Source organism: Molothrus aeneus, chromosome 20 (genome assembly GCF_037042795.1).
Source record: "Molothrus aeneus isolate 106 chromosome 20, BPBGC_Maene_1.0, whole genome shotgun sequence".
In the NCBI taxonomy this organism is placed as follows: domain Eukaryota; kingdom Metazoa; phylum Chordata; class Aves; order Passeriformes; family Icteridae; genus Molothrus; species Molothrus aeneus.
In genome coordinates this window covers 8,095,816-8,114,003 of record NC_089665.1, presented here as the reverse complement: position 1 = coordinate 8,114,003, position 18,188 = coordinate 8,095,816, and the positions used below count along the sequence as shown (strand labels likewise).

At 54.6% G+C, this 18,188-nt stretch overlaps 1 protein-coding gene across 1 annotated transcript in view; it reads left to right on the top strand.

The window, feature by feature from the left end:
- Positions 1-4,018: 4,018 nt before the first annotated feature.
- LHFPL7 (LHFPL tetraspan subfamily member 7) overlaps positions 4,019-18,188 on the top strand; it is a 59,247-nt gene continuing 45,077 nt past the window's right edge. The window contains exons 1-2 of the mRNA XM_066563653.1: positions 4,019-4,306; positions 15,605-15,743. Coding sequence (XP_066419750.1) covers positions 4,019-4,306; positions 15,605-15,743 — 427 coding nt within the window. The remainder of the gene's footprint in view (positions 4,307-15,604; positions 15,744-18,188) is intronic.

Here is an 18,188-nt window from a genome sequence, read left to right as displayed (position 1 = left end):
TTTGAGAGAAACCTCAGGGACGTGTCCCCAGATGTCCGCTTCGGCCGTGGGGGCCGCAGCAGAGGGGCGGACAGACAGACGGACACACGGACAGCCCCGCCCGGGTTGTGAGGGCTCTGCAGAGCCGGTCCCAGTCCTGCAGCCCTGTGGGCCCTGACTGTGCGGGACACGCGGGGCCGCGGCCGGTGCAGGAATGCGGCGGCTCCTTCCCTCATCCCACAGCAGCCCGAGTCCAGCACAGCCAGAAATCCCTGCCGGGCCGCTCGCCACCTGCGGAATCGCTGTCCCATAAGTCAGTTCCGTCTGCGTCCCGAATCCTGCCACAAAAATCCTCTTAATCATCCTCCCGAGGCAAATCTGCTCTTCCCTCACCTGCCAGGGACGTTTGTCACCGTGACGCGGCGCTTAGGTTGATATCCGAGGAGACACTCCTCAGGTTGATCTCTGAGGAGAGATATCTGCTCTAAAAGCTTTACAAACACTTTGTAAAGACTGCGATTATAAATTCTGGTTAGTGAGCGTGTGAGGAAACTGAGGCTCAGGGCCAGAGGGCAGCTCGGCCATGCCCGTGTCACCCCGGATCGATGCAGTGTCACCCTGTGCCGTGTAACTGTCCTGCCCTTGCTGCCTGAGCCGTGCCAAAGTGATGTAATTAATAATCATTGCCTGCGTTTCTGCGCCTCCTTTCATCCAAGCATTCCAAAGCTCTTTACAAACACTCAGTAATTAAGACTCATAAATTGTAAATGGCATAAAAGGTACACGGGGATCTTCCAGGGCTGGGATGGAGCCGTCTCCTGGGCGGGATGGTGCCGTTGATCAACACCCTGTAGCAATTGCATTTTCTCTTTTGATATTATTTTTGTTAACTGGTGCTCTTTGATACAGTTTTGTATACATGCCCAGAGGCTGGCTGAAGCATAATGAACTATTCTATATGGTTTCTGCATAATGAATGGAATTATTTAATTGGCACATAACCTCAGAGACTGCTAATAGACTAAAACATTCTGAAGATGAGCAAACTGGAAAGAATGGCATGACTCAGGGAACACTAAATTAACATATTCTGCCAAAAACTTTGCACCCAGTCCTCTTGGGTTTCACGGTATACATGGGGGTTGAAGGATGCAATGATTTACGCAAGAGTTTGACATGAATTACCCTCCCTGGACCAAAATTTTCTCTCATTTTTGGGAATTCAGAAGGGCTGAAGCTCCAATCCAGAGCTGCTCACTCAGCCTTGGACCTGGATCTGAACTGGAAGTGTGAGTGACAGCAGGTGCTGGAGCGTTTAACAGAACATGACAGTTTAATTATCTGAGCAATCAGTTAAATATGACTTCAGGACATGGGTTGGTCAACGTCAGAGAAGCTGAGGGACTCCTCCCTAAATGAAAACATTCAAATAATAATAAAAAAAAAGCTCTCACTGCTTGTTTTTTTCCTCTCCACAGGTAGAAAAAGAAGTAAACTTTATTATCTGAAAAGATCTGAATGGAATGATCATGTTTGGACAGATATAATAAAGCAGAACAAGCCTTGATAATTAATCACAGGGCACTGCTCTGCTCAATTACAGCACAAAAGCACAAATGTAACACATTAGAGGCCATTTCCATGTCTCCCATCTTTGGGACAGTCCATTTATTCCCATGATGTTGGGATTCTCTTTCATATATAGAATTCTCTCTACTTTGGGAACACACCAAAAATTATATGAGTAAGGGCTTTAACAGCTGAGATCTTACTCTGGAATAATAATGTCCTAAACACATCAGGAGTCAAAGTTTCTGTCTTTGCACAGAAACTCACAGCACCTTCAATTAGAGACTTGTATTTTACTCCTAATTCTCTTTATTTTTTAATGGGAAAACAAGTGTCTGCATGCACACACAGAATTCCTGGCAGGTTTGGCTGTGGCTGACCTCAGTCCACGAACCTCATGGGAACAGGAGGGTTGGTACCTGTGCTGAGCATTTCAAAGAAGGGAATTCTCCCACGTCCCAGCCTGGTGAAAATTAACTGCTTTTATTAAGACACTGCAATTCCTCCCTGTTTCCTTCCACGGGGCACATGCCCAGGGAGGGAGGTTTGTTCAAGCAAGGGGCAAAGAGTCTCTGCCTGACTCCCAGTGGGTGAGTTAAAACTCGAGGTTTGAAGTGTAAAATGGGATAAAAAGGTACAAAACAAGGTTCACTTCCCAGCAGGAAGAGCTGTGTTGGTGACCTGCAGGTGTGCTGGACAGAGCTCTGGGAAGCAGCACTGAGCAGCAGAAAGCAGAAAATCTCCCTCTCCAGTCCTGAGCTCTGCCCAGCCCTGCCACGGCTGCTCCTGCAGGAACGGAGCCTTTTCAGCAGGGCTGGAGCCACTCAGGGATTGTTCTGAACCAGGGAAGGCAAAGGGGCTCGTTGGCACCTCCACCCTGCCCAGATGGCACCGCCAGCGCTCTGTGGGACTCACCTCAGATGACCTTTCTGCAATCCACAGTGCTTTCCCCAAGTTCTTGGCCATTCGATGGCATCATAAATACTTGGAAAATAATCATTTATTTTAACACCATCTTCTGTTTCTCCGTTCTTTTTTCCCCCACCTTTTGCTTTTCTAGATCCCTCAAGGAGTACAAGAAGTGATGCAGCACATGACAGCAATCAGGTATTTCTTTGAGCCAGGGATATGGGAGAAAAAACAAGGCTGAGTGTGATTTTGTTCCTCTAGAACTTTCCTGAGGTCCCAGGACGAGCGGCGTCCGCGGCATTTCTAAAAGCAGGACACAGACACAGCCCATGGAGCCCAAGGGTTGCATGCGGGCAGGACCGCAGCGTTCCCGGGGCTTTGGCCGTGCCTCCATTCAGCTGCAGGAGCGGATTTGCCATCGCTGCCGCAGCACTCCGGGCGCGCACCAGGAGAGGGTGCCAAGCCCCCGGCTTGTGCTGCCGGGATCTGCGCTTCCCAGGACTCGGAGCCCTCTCCAAGCGCTGCGCTTTAAACACCAACCAACTCGCCCTGGATCTAAAGGAAAACTTCTTTTTTTTCACCAAAAGGTGCCCAAATGTCTTTACCTGTTTCAGCGCTCTCGGCAGTAAGTGCCCGAAACCCGCCCGAGGACATTAGCGCAGGATAAAGACATTTTTTGCTACATTTTAAAAAGGATCTGGTTCTTTATGCGGCTGATGGACGTGAGACCGCTCGGGGGAACAACTGAGCTCCTGGAGACCGAGAAAACCCGAGTAAGATCTGCGAGGCACAAACATCATAAAACATCAATCCGTGCAGCACCGTGAGGTTTAGCAGGAATAAAACCTGATCCATGAAGTTCTTAGAACGACTGTTATAAAAATCCATCTGCACTGGGAGGCGCAGCTTTTACACCTCAAGCAAGCGCAGGCTCCCGGGCAGCCGCTCTGCCTCCAGCACCTTGGAGAAACCTGCGGGATTAGAGGATAACACAGCCCGAGCCGGCGGACCTCGAGTCCGAGACCTCCTTGCCACGGCGGGTTTAGTCTAAACCTCCCTGTCACGGCGGGTTTCAATCTAAACCTCCCTGTCACGGCGGGTTTCAATCTAAACCTCCCTGTCACGGCGGGTTTCAATCCCCCGCGCGGTGCCACCGCGGGATTCCCGCACCCGCGTTCCCCACGCGTGTCCCCGTCCGGGAGAGCTGCAGGAGCGGAGCGGCAGCATCGCCGTGTGCGGGCACGGAGGGAGGGTTAAAAACACCGCTCGTAATTACCGGCAGCAACAACCCGACCCTTTCGGGGCCGCTGCGGAGCCTGCAGCGGGCGGAGAATCGCCGCGAACCCCCAGAAGGGAGCGCGCAGGTGACCCCGCTCCCCCCGCCCCGGATCCCCCCGCCCGCCGCGGGTGTCGCAACCGCGCCCGTCCTCAGCCGCGCCCCGCGGGGGGGGCGGCGCAGGCAGCGCGCAGGGAACGCGCAGGGAGCGCGCAGGGAGCGCGCAGGGGCGCGGGCAGCGCTGCCGGCCCCGCGCCCGGCCCCGCCGGCCGCCCCGCGCCGCCGATGCTGTCGGTGCCGGTGCCGGTGGCGGGCGCGGGGGCGGCGCGGGGCGCGGGCTCCCTGCCCCGCCGGCGCACCATGTGCAGCGGCGTCGGCTGCTTCTGGGCGCTGCTCTCCGCCGGCCTCCTGGCCGCCTGCGCCGCCGCCTTCCTCTCGCCGGCCTGGCTGCTGCCGCCCGGCCGCGCCGCCGCCGGCTTCGGCTTGCTCTGGCGCTGCGCGGGGCCGCCCCGCGGCTGCCACGGCTCCGCCGGCCCCGGCGGCTTCGGAGACATCCCCTCCGGTTCCTGGCAGGTGAGCGCCTCCCCGCCGCGGCACCCCCCACCGCCTCTCCCGGGCTCCCGGGAATCCCCCGGCAGCTCCCCGACATCCCGCCTGCCCTTCCCTGCACTCCCCGGCAGCTCCCGTCACCTCCCCGGCATCACCCGTGTCGGCTTCTGGCTCTCCGGCATCCCTCATCACCTCCCCGGCACCCCCCCCTTGCCTGCTTTCGGCTCCCCGGCGTCACCCCATCACCTCCTGGCCTCCCCCCAGACCTGCTCCAGGCTCTCCGGTATATCTCTGTCCTCCTCACGTCCCTAAGGTCCTCCTGTCATCACCCCAGCTTCCCTTGTCCTGTCTTCAAGAGCTGCTCCAGCATCCCTATCCTGCCCGGACCATCGCAGGCATCCCCTGCATCCCCCTCGAGCATCCTCGGCATCTCCTCGTGCTCTCTCCAGCATCCCTTCCCTCCTCCGCATCCCACCCGTCCTGCCTCTGAGCATCTCCTCAGCACCCCCTGGGTGCCCCGTGATCCCTGTGGGGTCTCATCCCTCTTTGGGATGCTGGGCTGTTCTCGGGGTGCTGCCTGAACCCCGGTGCCAGCGTGGTGGTCGGTGCAGCCCCAGCGTGGCCGCGGTGCCGGTCCCGGCAGTGCCGCGGGGCTGCCCCGGCCACCCCGCCCTGCCGGGCCCAGATCCCCTCGCCCGGGCCGGGCAGGCTCCTGCGGGCTGTGCGGGAGGGACTCGGGGAAGCTGCTGAGGTTTCTGTGCTTCCCAGCGGGGCTGAGCATCACTCGCGGCTGAGTTTGCTGCGCAGGAGGGAGCGGGGAGGTGCTGAAACTGCTGCTCCTGGGACACGTGGATGCAGAAATCGAGCCTGGATGTGGGGATCGTGGCTGTCCCCCTGGCCGGCCACCCGGGGCGATGCCCGTGCCAGGTTTTGGGAAGGAAGGAGGCCAGACCCCCCCGCTCGCCCCATGGTGTCCCGGGGTGACAAAAGAGCCGCCGGTCACACTGGGTGTGTGCAGGGAGCCCACAAAGCCCGGCCCCGGCATCCCAGCGCCCGCTTGGCCCCGTCCTTCCTCCCTCCTCTCCTTCCATCCTTACCCCGAGGCTGTGAGTGTGAAATCCCCGCCTCTGCTCGGAACACACGAGCTTGGACCCGCTCCAGGTCACGCCGTGGCAGGGTCCCCAAGCCGGGGCAGCATCCCCGGAGCTCGGGGCTGTGCCGGGCACAAAGCGTGGCTGTCAGCAGCTGAATTTCTCAGCCTGCCATGGAGCTGCGCTGTTATCTCTGCCAGGACACCAGGGCTGCGTGTGATTGCTTAAATCCCATCACGGTCCTTAAAATTGGCATTAGAGACAAATATTGTGAATTGCAAAGAAAAGAACCAGCTGTATAAACTCCTAACTATTTATATAAAAAGGTGCAAAAATGCTCTTGTTTCCATGGGCTGGCCTTTGTTCAGATGTTTTTGCAAATGTGATGCAGATAAACAATTCCAAGTAATAACAAACTTTAAAGATAAGAAGGAAGCTCAGCAGTGACTCATTTGAACAAGCCTCAGCCTCTGAAAACACAGAGATCCAGATTATGATGTAGCACGAAGTCTCTGAGTTCCTGAGCTTGGGCTGAGGGAGAGATGAATAATCACAGCACCGAGGGGAGTTTGCAGGGCATTTTGGTGACATGTCCGTGTCACCTTTGTTAATACCACCCAAATAATTAATGAACAACAACCAGTGCAGACTCTTTCAGAGGAGAGTGCTCCCTTACCATCTTTCTGCCATGAGGAGGGGGAGAATACCTGTTGTGATGGTTATTTGATGGGCTGGAATGTAATAAAATAGTCCTGACAGCTTTGCTGAGGCAGGCGACAGCTTTGGCTTTCCTGCATGAGCAGCCTCGGAGCCCGCACGCCTCGGTGCTCAGCACGGCTGAGAGCCCTGTCCGAGTTCAAGCAGGAGATTTCTCTCCGTTTTGGAGAGATGGGAAAGTCGTGGCTCTTTTTTCTTTGCTTTTAGAGCCGTGACATTCATTTCCAATCTTTCCAGCGATCTGACGGGCAGCTCTCGCTTTAAATGAAAGCCGAACGCGGACAGGAATCTGAGAGCTCCTGAAAAGAGCCTCGAGCGTTTGCTCCAGCGGAGTTTGCTGCAGGAGGGTGGGAGCTGGGGCTGCCGGGGGCAGAGGGGGCTAAAGCTGATGTGGGGCGCAGGAGCTCTTCTAGAATGGAGCTGGTGGCACATCTGGGGATGTGAGAGCACACCTGGGAGGATGCTGATGACATCTGGGTGGATGTTGAGCACACCTGGGGATGCTGAGCACACTGGGTGGATGCTGAGCACACCTGGGTGGATGCTGAGCACATCTGGGGATGCTGAGCACACCCGGGTGGATGCTGAGCACACTGGGAGGATGCTGAGCACACTGGGTGGATGCTGAGCACACTGGGAGGATGCTGAGCACATCTGGGAGGGTGCTGAGCACATTGGGAGGGTGCTGAGCACATCTGGGAGGGTGCTGAGCACACTGGGAGGATGCTGAGCACACTGGGAGGGTGCTGAGCACACTGGGAGGGTGCTGAGCACATCTGGGTGGATGCTGAGCACACTGGGTGGATGCTGAGCACACTGGGTGGGTGCTGAACACATCTGGGTGGGTGCTGAACACATCTGGGTGGATGCTGAGCACACTGGGAGGGTGCTGAACACATCTGGGTGGATGCTGAGCACACTGGGAGGGTGCTGAACACATCTGGGTGGATGCTGAGCACACTGGGTGGGTGCTGAGCACACTGGAAGGATGCTGAGCACACTGGGAGGATGCTGAGCACACTGGGAGGATGCTGAGCACACTGGGAGGGTGCTGAGCACACCTGGGAGGATGCTGAGCACACCTGGGAGGGTGCTGAGCACACTGGGAGGGTGCTGAGCACACTGGGAGGGTGCTGAGCACATCTGGGTGGATGCTGAGCACACTGGGAGGGTGCTGAGCACACCTGGGTGGATGCTGAGCACACTGGGAGGGTGCTGAGCACACCTGGGAGGGTGCTGAGCACACTGGGAGGGTGCTGAGCACACTGGGTGGATGCTGAGCACACTGGGAGGGTGCTGAGCACACTGGGAGGGTGCTGAGCACATCTGGGAGGGTGCTGAGCACACTGGGTGGATGCTGAGCACACTGGGAGGGTGCTGAGCACACCTGGGAGGGTGCTGAGCACACTGGGAGGATGCTGAGCACACCTGGGAGGGTGCTGAGCACACTGGGAGGATGCTGAGCACACTGGGAGGATGCTGAGCACACTGGGTGGATGCTGAGCACACTGGGTGGATGCTGAGCACACTGGGAGGGTGCTGAGCACACTGGGTGGATGCTGAGCACATTGGGGATGCTGAGCACACTGGGTGGATGCTGAGCACACTGGGTGGGTGCTGAGCACACTGGGTGGATGCTGAGCACACTGGGTGGATGCTGAGCACACTGGGTGGGTGCTGAGCACACTGGGTGGATGCTGAGCACACTGGGTGGATGCTGAGCACACTGGGAGGGTGCTGAGCACACTGGGTGGATGCCCACCCGCAGCAGGGATGCCCATCCCTGGGGAACACGGGGTTTTTTTGTCTCGCTGCCGTTCCGGTGTTTCCCTGCTCCGTTGTCCCGATTTGTTGAAGGGTGGGGGAGCGTTCAGTCCTGCAAACGATCGTTAATGCCAGTTGTGTGTGCACTTGGGGGATTATGTTAATCGCGCTACAAATGATGCTTTGAATCATGTCTGGAGGTTAATTAACATGCCTTTCTTCTCTTAAGAGGGCCTTCATGTCTGCTTGGAGTTGCTGGCTTTTTTCTGCTTCCTTTCATAATTACTTTGCAGCTCTCTAATATCATGGGTACCTTTAATTTAACCCTGTCAGTGCTGCTGGGGCTTTGCACTGAGCTCAGCACCATGATGGTTATTTGATGGGGTGGAATATAATAAAATATCCCTGATGGCTGCAGATGTTGTGGACAGGCTGAGATCTTGCAGGAGCTGATGGAAACTGGAGAGGATTTGGCTGGAGCCAGAGAGGAGAAAGGATGGTGATGGTGATATTGCCCTGCCAATTGTGAGTGAGGCCCTTAGGATCTGTTGTGGGATGACTTGGAGCTGTGAGGGCTGCAGAGGGACATCCCAAGGTGTGCAGGTACCCTGGGGAGAGGGGATTGCTCTTGGGAGGCCAAATTAAAAAAAAAAAAACAGGTGAACTTTGAGCTCTGTGTGGTTTCATTGCCTCTCATGACTTTTCTTTTTCCTGGTGCCAGATCACTGTGTACGTGCAAAATAGTGCTTCATCCTCAGCTAATTTATTTTCTCTTTCAGTGGGAGCATTTGGCTCATGGGTTCCTGTCTCAGTGCTGCACTTCGGAAGCTGCTGCTGTCACATTTCAGATTTCTATTTTTATTTTTCCAGATAGTCTCCAATTATTTTCAGGCTTTGCCAAGCATGTAATCTAAAATCACAAAGAAGCTGATCAGCCCATGATATTCAGGTTAAAGCCACATGAGCCATTTGCCTATGGAGCCAGTGGTGCCATGCTGGAGCAGAGCCCAAAATAACCTGCTCAGGACAGGGGGGAGGCTTTGCCCAACCCCAGCAGTTCCTTGAGTGGGTCTTTCCTGGGCTTTAAAGCAGGACTTGAAAAGATTCAGCAAAGCTTAGTGAAAATGTACAATAAACCTGCTTACCCTTTGTATTAATAATCTTCAGTGCTGGTTTCTCACTGCATCAGGTCCCTGATGTCATCTGGGGTTTGCCCATTGGGGCCAGGTTTGCAGATCAGCTGCCCTGATCCCATGAAAAAGCACATGGGGTCCTCATGGAGATGGGAAGGAATCTGTTACTCTGTGGAAATCTGTCCCTCCTCTTCTAGCACAGGCTCTGGAATTAGGGAGAGATGCAGTGAGACCCCAGCAGGGACTCGGTGTGTGCTGCCCCTCAGGCAGAGGCTGCTCTGCCTCCAGAGTCGTGTATCAGGCCAGCACATTAATTTGGGATTATCAGGAAATCAACTTTTAGCTCCTCATCCTAAGAACTTCCCAAGAGAGCAGACTCTGTCTGCCAGTCCATTTGATTTGTAATTGCACTTACACAACCTCGGCCAGAGTTGTGAGCGCTGAGTGTGAGGAATTCTTGACATCACCACCTTCATGCACATTACCCCAGAGCAGATTTATCTGCTTTCATCAGCCACCCAGACTTTTCTGACTTACATTAACAGGTCTGATGGTGGGGAAACCTGTAATTCCTGGGCTGTGGTCCCACATTTGAGTGCCCAAGTCACAAACCACCACTGGGACTCACCAACCTGGTCTCAGCTAAGCTGGGCTGAAAGGGGAGCTGAGGCAGGACCAGCTTAAGGGTGGGCCCTGGGAGGTCAGGCTGATTGAAAATGCAGCCAGGCTGCTCTCAGGATTAGTTCTGTCCCTGCCTCTCAGAGGGAGAGGGAAGCTGCTTGGCCACTCCTGGCAGGGATGGTCAGGTCACACGGGTCACCTGCCCCCTCCTCAAAGGCAAATCCTTGGCCTGCGGCTCGGGAAGGGCTCAGCAGAGCCACTCTGATGTTGCATTTGCCCTTAGCAGGGCCCAGAGCAGAGTCTGGCTCGGGCTGGCAGGGACATTCTGGCAGTGGGACATTCCCTGCATCCCCTGAGGCTGCAGATCCCGGCTGGGCGAGCGGGGGGACCCGCGGGGCATTCCCTGGCCACGGCCATGAGCCCGGCTCGGCTGCCAGCGCCAGGAAAGGGCCAATCCCAGGGAAGGATAATGACAGAGTGAGGGGAAGGAGGGCTCATCGGGTACCCAGCACCGTGCACTGCTTGCTGCCTAATTAAAATTTCATTAAGTTGGTTCGAATCCCTTGATGGAGGTCACAGGCACACCATTGATGTGCTAATGTCTTACTTTTCCCCTTTTTTTCTGTCTTTCACTACTATCCATCATCCTCTTAGATAAAGCAGTGCCATTAGGAACTGCTTTCCAGCATCCCCAGATGCAATGGCAGCAAAAGAGAGACAGCCATAATTCATCAGACGTATTATCTGTCCCTTATTTTCTCTCTAATTAAAAAAATGCCTTCCACCCCCATCACTTGGGTCAGTTTGAGCATTAACCCCTCTGGTGTTCTGTTGAATATGCTGGTGAGCTGGGAATTGGAAAAGTTGCCTGGGAGGCCACGACTGGCTGAGCTTTTAGTGGAGGTGGTGCTGAATTTAGGGCAAAAGCACCTAAATCTGGGCTGGGGAGAGATATCCCCGTGCATGTTGTGTTGTGGGCACCAAAATCTACCAAACCCTGCAGGATTTGAAGGGGAGGAAATGAGGGCTGGAGCCTCCTGTGCATGGCTGGGGCTCAGCCCCAGCTCGGGGGGTGGGACATCACCGTCCAGGTGTGGCAGCACAGCTGGGGCTCCGTGCCCCTGCCCGCTCTGGGTCTCGCACCAGCGGGCACCTCCCAGCCCCTGGGCACGGGAGGCGGCATTTCCTGCGAGCAGCGTGGAGAGGGAAGATAAACGGGCCGGAGAGAGCGCTCAGATGGCGCCCAAAGGAACGGAATTGCCGGGGAGGAGAAGCCGAGGGTGTGTGGGATCCTCCTCCTGGCCGTCGCTTCGATGCGGCCCAGATGGCGAATGTTTGGTTTTTGTTTGTTTCTGTGCCTCCAGTGGGGGGAACAGGAGCGAGCTGCGAGGCTCCCCCCGGCCCCGGGGTCTCTGCTCCTCCCCAGGCCCCGGAGCCCCTGCCCGGAGGAGGCAGAGGAGGCACCAGCCCACAGCTGCATCCCCGGGTGCTGCCAGCATCCCCAAATCCCAACGCTCAGCTCCCCACTCAGCACCTCCATCCTCATTTGGTTCTTAACAAGGTTAAAATCTCGGTGTCCATTTGGTTTCTACCTCAGCATTGCTCAGTTCAATCCCAAAAGATTCCCATAAGGAATATTTGATCACACTGAGCTCTGATAGGAAGGGGTTGCATTTAAAAATGAAAATGGTTGGATTAATTAATGGTTGCCACCTCTTCTCTTACAGTTGACTTTACAGTTTTTCTCGATCTCATTTGAGGTTTCTTAGATATTTTCTCTCAACAGAGAGACAGACACACACACTGTGTGCCAGACAGACACACTGTGACCTTCACTTCCTTTTTCTAACTGAGCCTGTGCCTTTGTTTCCCAGTTATTCAGGGCATTTATTTTCTGCCCCCACTTCCAAGGATGCTGAAGGAGCTGAGCAGGGCTGGAAGAGCCCAGCATTCTGTAACCTGGCCCTCAGCCTGCTGCCCTGGCTACCACAGGCCCCATCCAGGATGGCAGCTGTTGGGGATGGTCAAGTGCCAATTAATAAATTGCATTAATAAACTAATGTGCATCATGACCCAGTTCATAGTGATGGCAGGAGCTTTGCCAGGTTGGTTTATCTCTGCTGAACCAAACACCAGATAGTGTTTCTCAGCACTAAAAACTGGACTGGAGAATTTATTTTTCCTTCCCCCTTCCTGCTTTAATGCTGGCTTTCAAAGATTAGTTAACTTTACAAAAGTTTTCATTAGGGAAATTAAGGAATTCTTCCCAGGACAGCCATTATGTGGCATTTTAATTTTGATTTTTCCGGTGAATGAAACAACATCTTCAGCAGATTTATTGCTAAGTGAATGGCCCAGCCATGGCATGTGTCAGACCTGTAAAACACTAAAAATCAGGCAGGGGATTGTTGTTAATCAGAATTTATTAGGCCACATAAAGGCATATTTACAGTCCCACCAGGGGACGATTAATTTGTTTGGGGATAAACAATTAATCTCCCTGGGAGTGGGAGCAGAAAATCTGACACGGTTTGATGTCTTTTCCCAGCATGGCAGAGGCAGGATTGCTCACAGCCTCTCTGGGGGCATCTCCCTGGCACTGCCAGGGGTCAGCAATGCCCAGGGCCTCCCTGGCAGGGTTTGCACTGGGACCTCTGCTCTTTACTGGGATAAATGGGTTTTTTCCTGTCCTTCCTGAGCTGGGCTCTCACAGGCAGCCTCCTGCATCCCTGCTGTTCCTCCCCACCCTGTCTATTTTTGGGTTTCAGCCCTTGCATCTGTTTCCTGCATCCTCTCCTTTCTGCTCAAGATGCAACAGGCACAAACAGGGAGGCGAGAGGGAGGTGCTGCACAGTGGGAAGGAGACAATTGCAGCTGCTATTCTTTGGTACCTTTGCTCCATAGACTTCTTCAAACTTAAACCTTATTATTTCCCTTTGAAAGCAGCTTTTTGATCTGTGCAGGAGCAACTGCCCAGTACAGGGCAGGAGCACTTGAGAAATTCCCAGCTGAGGCCGTGGAAAGGTTATGACAAAAGCAACATTTCTGTTTTCCAAGAGCACGTGCAGTGTTTTGGCAGGTAATGTCAGCACACAGCCAGCAGAATGTGGGAGCCAGGGTGTGCCCTTTTCTACTGTCACCTGGTTTTGGGGCAGCTGTGTCCCTGCCACCCCTTCTGCCCCCCAAGAGCTGCCTGGCAGCTGTTGAGTGGCTCAGCATTCCTGGCCCACATAGCAGAACCCAAACCTCACCATTTACCTTCACCTGAATCTTCTCCCATTTATTCATAACAAGACCTTTGTTCCCTTTGCCAAGGCCTGGCTGGATTTGGGGGGTTTGGGGCACCCCTGTGCACATCAGGGTGCTGCCAGCCCTGAGACCCCTCAGTCTTGTTGCCAAGGCCTGATGGCAGCTCCCAAAGCAGCCCAGCCCTTCTGCCAGTTTAACTCACCTGCATCCAGCCTGTTGGTGCCTTTTTCCTGTCACTTTGTCCTGAAAAAGATCTTCACACTTCTCCACAGGATTAACAGTGGGAGCAGCTCATCACTTGTTTCCAGCAGGAACTGTGAGTTTTTAGGGAATTTGAGCCACCACAATTAAGGAGAACCTAGATCATTAAAAATAATACGCTTCACACAAGAGAAGAACCAGCCTGCTTCACAAGGCCCCTTTCTGCTGAAAAATTCATTGCTCTGAATAATTAATGGTCCTTGCAAAGGAGGATGGTTTTGCTGGGCAGAAGGTGAAATGCAGACGCCAGGCACAGTAATCCTTTTTTTTTTGTTATGAATCCAGATTTCCTGGCCATGCTGCTGCCCTGGGAGCAGTGGGGGAGCCATGGCTGTGGCTGCTTTCCCCATGGGGCCCCCCCATGTGACTGGGGGAGTGTCTGTGCAATGGGGACATCCATCCCATCCCATCCCATCCCATCCCATCCCATCCCATCCCATCCCATCCCATCCCATCCCATCCCATCCCAATCCCATGGGTCTCTCCTGGTGTAGAGACAGGGCAGGGGGCCCTGCTGGGGGTGTCCCAACCTTGTACCTTAAGCCCTGAAGCAGCTTTTGTCTGTGCAGGTCTCATGCCTTGGCAGGCTCTGGAGAGGAGCAGATTTCCCTGCTGGAGCAGCCTCTCCATTTCCCTGGGTAGCTTTTGCACTGCTGTTCCTTTTGCATTGCATGTCAGGAATTCATTTATTGCTGGGACAGCATTTGCATTGCTCAGTGCATAAATAGGCTATAAATAAGATGCTGATTTCTAATCACTGCACAGCCCCAGGAGAAGCACTCACACCAGGGTGTCAGGTGTGTCTGGCCTGTCCCTCTCCAGCACCAGGGTGTCCCTTGGAGCAGTGGCAGCTGCTGGGACACAGCTGGCAGTGGCTGTGTCACCCAGCACCAGCCAGTGCAGCTCAGCAGGCAGTAACAGGGGTAGGTGTAGGGCAGTGCCAGACCTGTGGGACAGCAACACTCATGGGAGGGGGGTTTGAGCTTTTGGGACCTCCCATGGGCATCCTAGGGTAAATCAAATTCCTCTTCCCCTGCTCAGCCGCCTGTGGTTCCTGCAGAATAATCTACATTATTATTATTATTATTATTATTATTATTATTATTATTATTATTATTATTATTATTATTATTATTATTATTATTATTATTATTATTATTATTCCAAACAGTAGCAGACTGTTTGTGACCTCTTTGGGGAGGGGAGGTAGATGGAAAGCTGTATCAGGGTTGTTTCCCCCAAAAGCTCAGGCAGAGGGGGGAAGATCAGAAAGGCAAAGTGTGCTCTGCCAACCAGAATGTCTCACCAGGACAAGAGGGCTGGACAAGGGTGACAGTGGGACCTGACCCCCTCAGAGCAGCTCCCACACAGGTTATAAAAGCCAGGCTTTCCAGGGAGGTGGGAGAGGGACCTGCCTTGGAGCTGTGCTGCTCCAGGAGCTGAGCAGGTGTCACTGCAGGGGGACTCACCAGAGCCAGCAGCATTCCTGGGATGTGCTGGAAGGGACAGGAGCTGCAGCACTCCTGGAATGTGCTGGGAAGTGACAGGAGCTGCAGCATTCCTGGGATGTGCTGGAAGTGACAGGAGCTGCAGCATTCCTGGAATGTGCTGGGAATCGACAGGAGCTGCAGCATTCCCTGGAATGTGCTGGAAGGGACAGGAGCTGCAGCATTCCCTGGGATGTGCTGGAAGGGACAGGAGCTGCAGCATTCCTGGAATGTGCTGGAAGGGACAGGAGCTGCAGCATTCCTGGAATGTGCTGGAAGGGCCAGGAGCTGCAGCATTCCTGGAATGTGCTGGAAGGGCCAGGAGCTGCCATGGCTGCTGCAGGGCTGGGCCTGAGGTGTCCTCACGCTGTTTGAGCGCTGTCACCAGCTGGGTGCTGGAGGAGGAAGGTCCCCTCTGTGCCCCTGGCCATGCCCCTGGCTGGGCTGGCACGTGTCCCTGCTGGAAGAGGCCACTTTGCTGCCAGTGCCACCCGCTGTCACCTGCAACGGGGACAGAAACAGCAGCAGGGCAGTGATTGAACACCTGTACCCAAGGGCGAGCTGTTTTGCCATGAATTAATGCTTTTCCCTGGTTTTAGGCTGCTGGGGGTGGGAGCAGCCTGCCATGTCAGCAGAGCTGCAGTGGGATCCCCAAAATGCCTGCTCATTGCCAGGCCTGCTGGGACAGGGCTGCCATGGATCCATTTCAGTGCTCAGCAGAGGCACTGACACAGCACACACATCTGATGGCACTGGTTTAGGATGTGGCCCTTCATGCAGTCATGCACTTGCAGGTGTCACTGCAGCCCCAGTGAGCCCTGGGAGCCGGGCACGGCTCAGCCTGGGCTCAGGACTCAGCAGTGAATTGAAGCAACAAAAGGTGGAAGGGAAAAGAAGGGAGAGCCGCCCATGACAGGGCTGCACGGGCCAGTCCCAGAGGGGATTTCTGGGGTGTGTGTGGTGTGGGTGGCCTCTCTGACAGCCCCTGTGTCCTTGCAGACGAGTGCAGTGCTGTGTGCGGGCGGCTGTGCCCTGCTGGCCCTCAGCTCCCTGCTGGCCATCGTGGCTGTGCTGCTGCCCGGCGGAGCCTGCGAGCGCCGACTCTGCACCCTGGCTGGCTACATGCAGACAGCAGCAGGCAAGTGATGGGGCTCTGCTCTTTGGGGGGGAAGGTGGGGTGTCCTGTCCTGCCATCTTGGGGCTCAGCAGCGTGAGGAGATTGCAAACCCTAAGCACAAAAGTTATTGAACATCACCTCCAACCACACAGGGGTCTGTGGCACAGACACACACCCCCCCACTGCCCCCAGCTCAGGGGGCTCTGGTGAGTGGTGGAGACCAGGCAGGGTGCTGCTGCACCTCCTGGGGTCCAGCAGGTGCTCCCTGTGAAGTGTCCAGTTCCATCTTTGTGGATAAGCCTCTGGAGGGATTTCCCTCTCTGAGCTTTACACCTGACACAGGGGTTGCCCAGCCTGTCCTGTATCTCCCCAGGCAGCCCTGGTGATGCTGCATCCACTTAAAATTCCTTTGCAATCTCCTGTGCTTCTGCCTTGGGGGAGTGCAGAGGGAGAGGGGAGGAAGCTGGGGAGGGACAAACCCCACTGGAGACTTGTCACCCCTGCAGGGAGCCCCGTCCCTGAGTGTTGGACCAAACCTCCCCAGCTGGCCATGAGCCACCATGGGAGATTAATGCCCCTTCATGTCTGTGCCCAAGAATAAACTCCTTTGCTTGGAGAAATTCTCAGGGCCAGCCAGGCTTTGTTCTCTGCCTGGAAGCATTCAAGCTGCTTTGGGGGGAAATCCTGTTACACGCTCTCCTCTGCAGGGCTCATCCCCTGGGATCTGATTTGGGACAGATGGAGCAGGACAGATTTCAGCCATGGCTGCTCCATCTCAGCCGGGCTGTGGGGCCACACACAGCTGCTTGTGCTGTGCCCTTCTCCCAGTCTGGAGATTCCCATCTCTGCTGGCTGGTGGCCAATGGCTCCCCTGGGTGTGGGGCAGAGGCTGGAGGAGCCCCATGGCAGATCCAGCTCCAGGGATGGGTCCCTTGCAGGGGATAACTGGGGTGGAAAAGGGTAACCCCCATTACCTTTGCCTGGGGGGTGGCACATCCCTGCTGTGTCTGGAGCAGATACAAAGCACAGGATTAGGAAGAGTCCCTGGAAAGGAAACTGACTGTGGCAGATAAATACAAATGAGGAGCTGCCAGGGGTTCTGGTGATATTGAACAGGCTGTAAATAAACTGTAGGCTCTAAGCGTTATTGACAAATGAAAATTTACTGGGGACGTTTGAGCAAGCTAATGGGTTGCTTTAAACCCTGGCATTGCCTGCTAAGCATTTTGTCTTGTGCTTTTTAATTTTGTGCACTGTGGATTAATTCCCATTCAGAGCCAGGCAGCCCTGAGTCAACAGAATTAAATGGTTTAATGTATTTGGATTCAGAAATGCTGCCCCTCCATATTTTCTCTCCTTGTTCCCCCCTCCCTCCCTAGGAAGAAGCTTTTCAATAGAAATCAGCTGCAGCGAGGTGACAGGGAGAGAAACTCCTCCCTAAAAATCACATTACCTCAGAGAAAAACAGGGATTTTAGGATAGATGAAATTATAGGGGAGGGAAGGAAAGCAGAGCAAGCCTGGAGGTTTGATAGAGAAGCTTTCTGATGGGGGGGTGTGGGCAGCTCTGCCAGGGGGACCCCCTGAGATGCTGGCAGAGCAGTGGGGCTTTGTTTCTCCCAAATCCCAGGTTTCCAGGTCCCACAGTCACCTTTCCTCTGTCTGACCAGACATTTTCCCACTGAAACCCAAATTTTGCTCTCCTTTTCCCATTTCACAAAGCCAACTTGAGGTATTCTTTTACAGCACCAAAGGTATGAGTAAATCAGCTCAATTCTGTGAAACATTGAATCAGGAATCCAATGTCCTGATAAAGAGCCAGGTGCACAGAACATGCCAGAAGTGCAGGAGCAGAGGTACCAGCAGAGCCAGAATCAGCCCCCACAGGCTCTGCACTGTCTCAGAGGGATGCCCTGAGCTGCACTCACATAAATCCAGGTGCAGAGGCCAAGGATTGATCCCTGAACCAAACAGGAACCAATCCTGAGAGCAGCCCCACAGCAAGGGCAGCCAGGCTCACACTACAGCTTTAACACTTTCCTGCTGTACATTTGGAGAGCCAAATTGTGCCTTTTGCAGCCCCAGAAGGGAGGAAGATAAAAACCTCAGGCAGACAGAGCAGAGCTCTAATTGCAGATGCAGACAGGCCATTGGGGTTCAGAGCTGGGCTAATTGCCACCATGCTTTGAGAACAGGAGTCCTGATGCCTGGCATCCGCTCCTTAGGAAAAACCCAACATATCCACACAAAAGACAAGAGGATGATCCCTAATGAAAGAGTTAATGAGCAACAGGGAGAGGAGGGAGGATAAAGGAACATTTGCTCAGCTCTCACACCCTACAAAGTCAAAGCTGCCTCTGAGAGATTAGAGATGAGGCTCACTCCTGCTCATGGTGTCAGCTCACTGGAATGAAATTTCTGGGGGATCCTTCCTCCCAAACCTGCATGGCAGCCCCTCCAAAGGGAC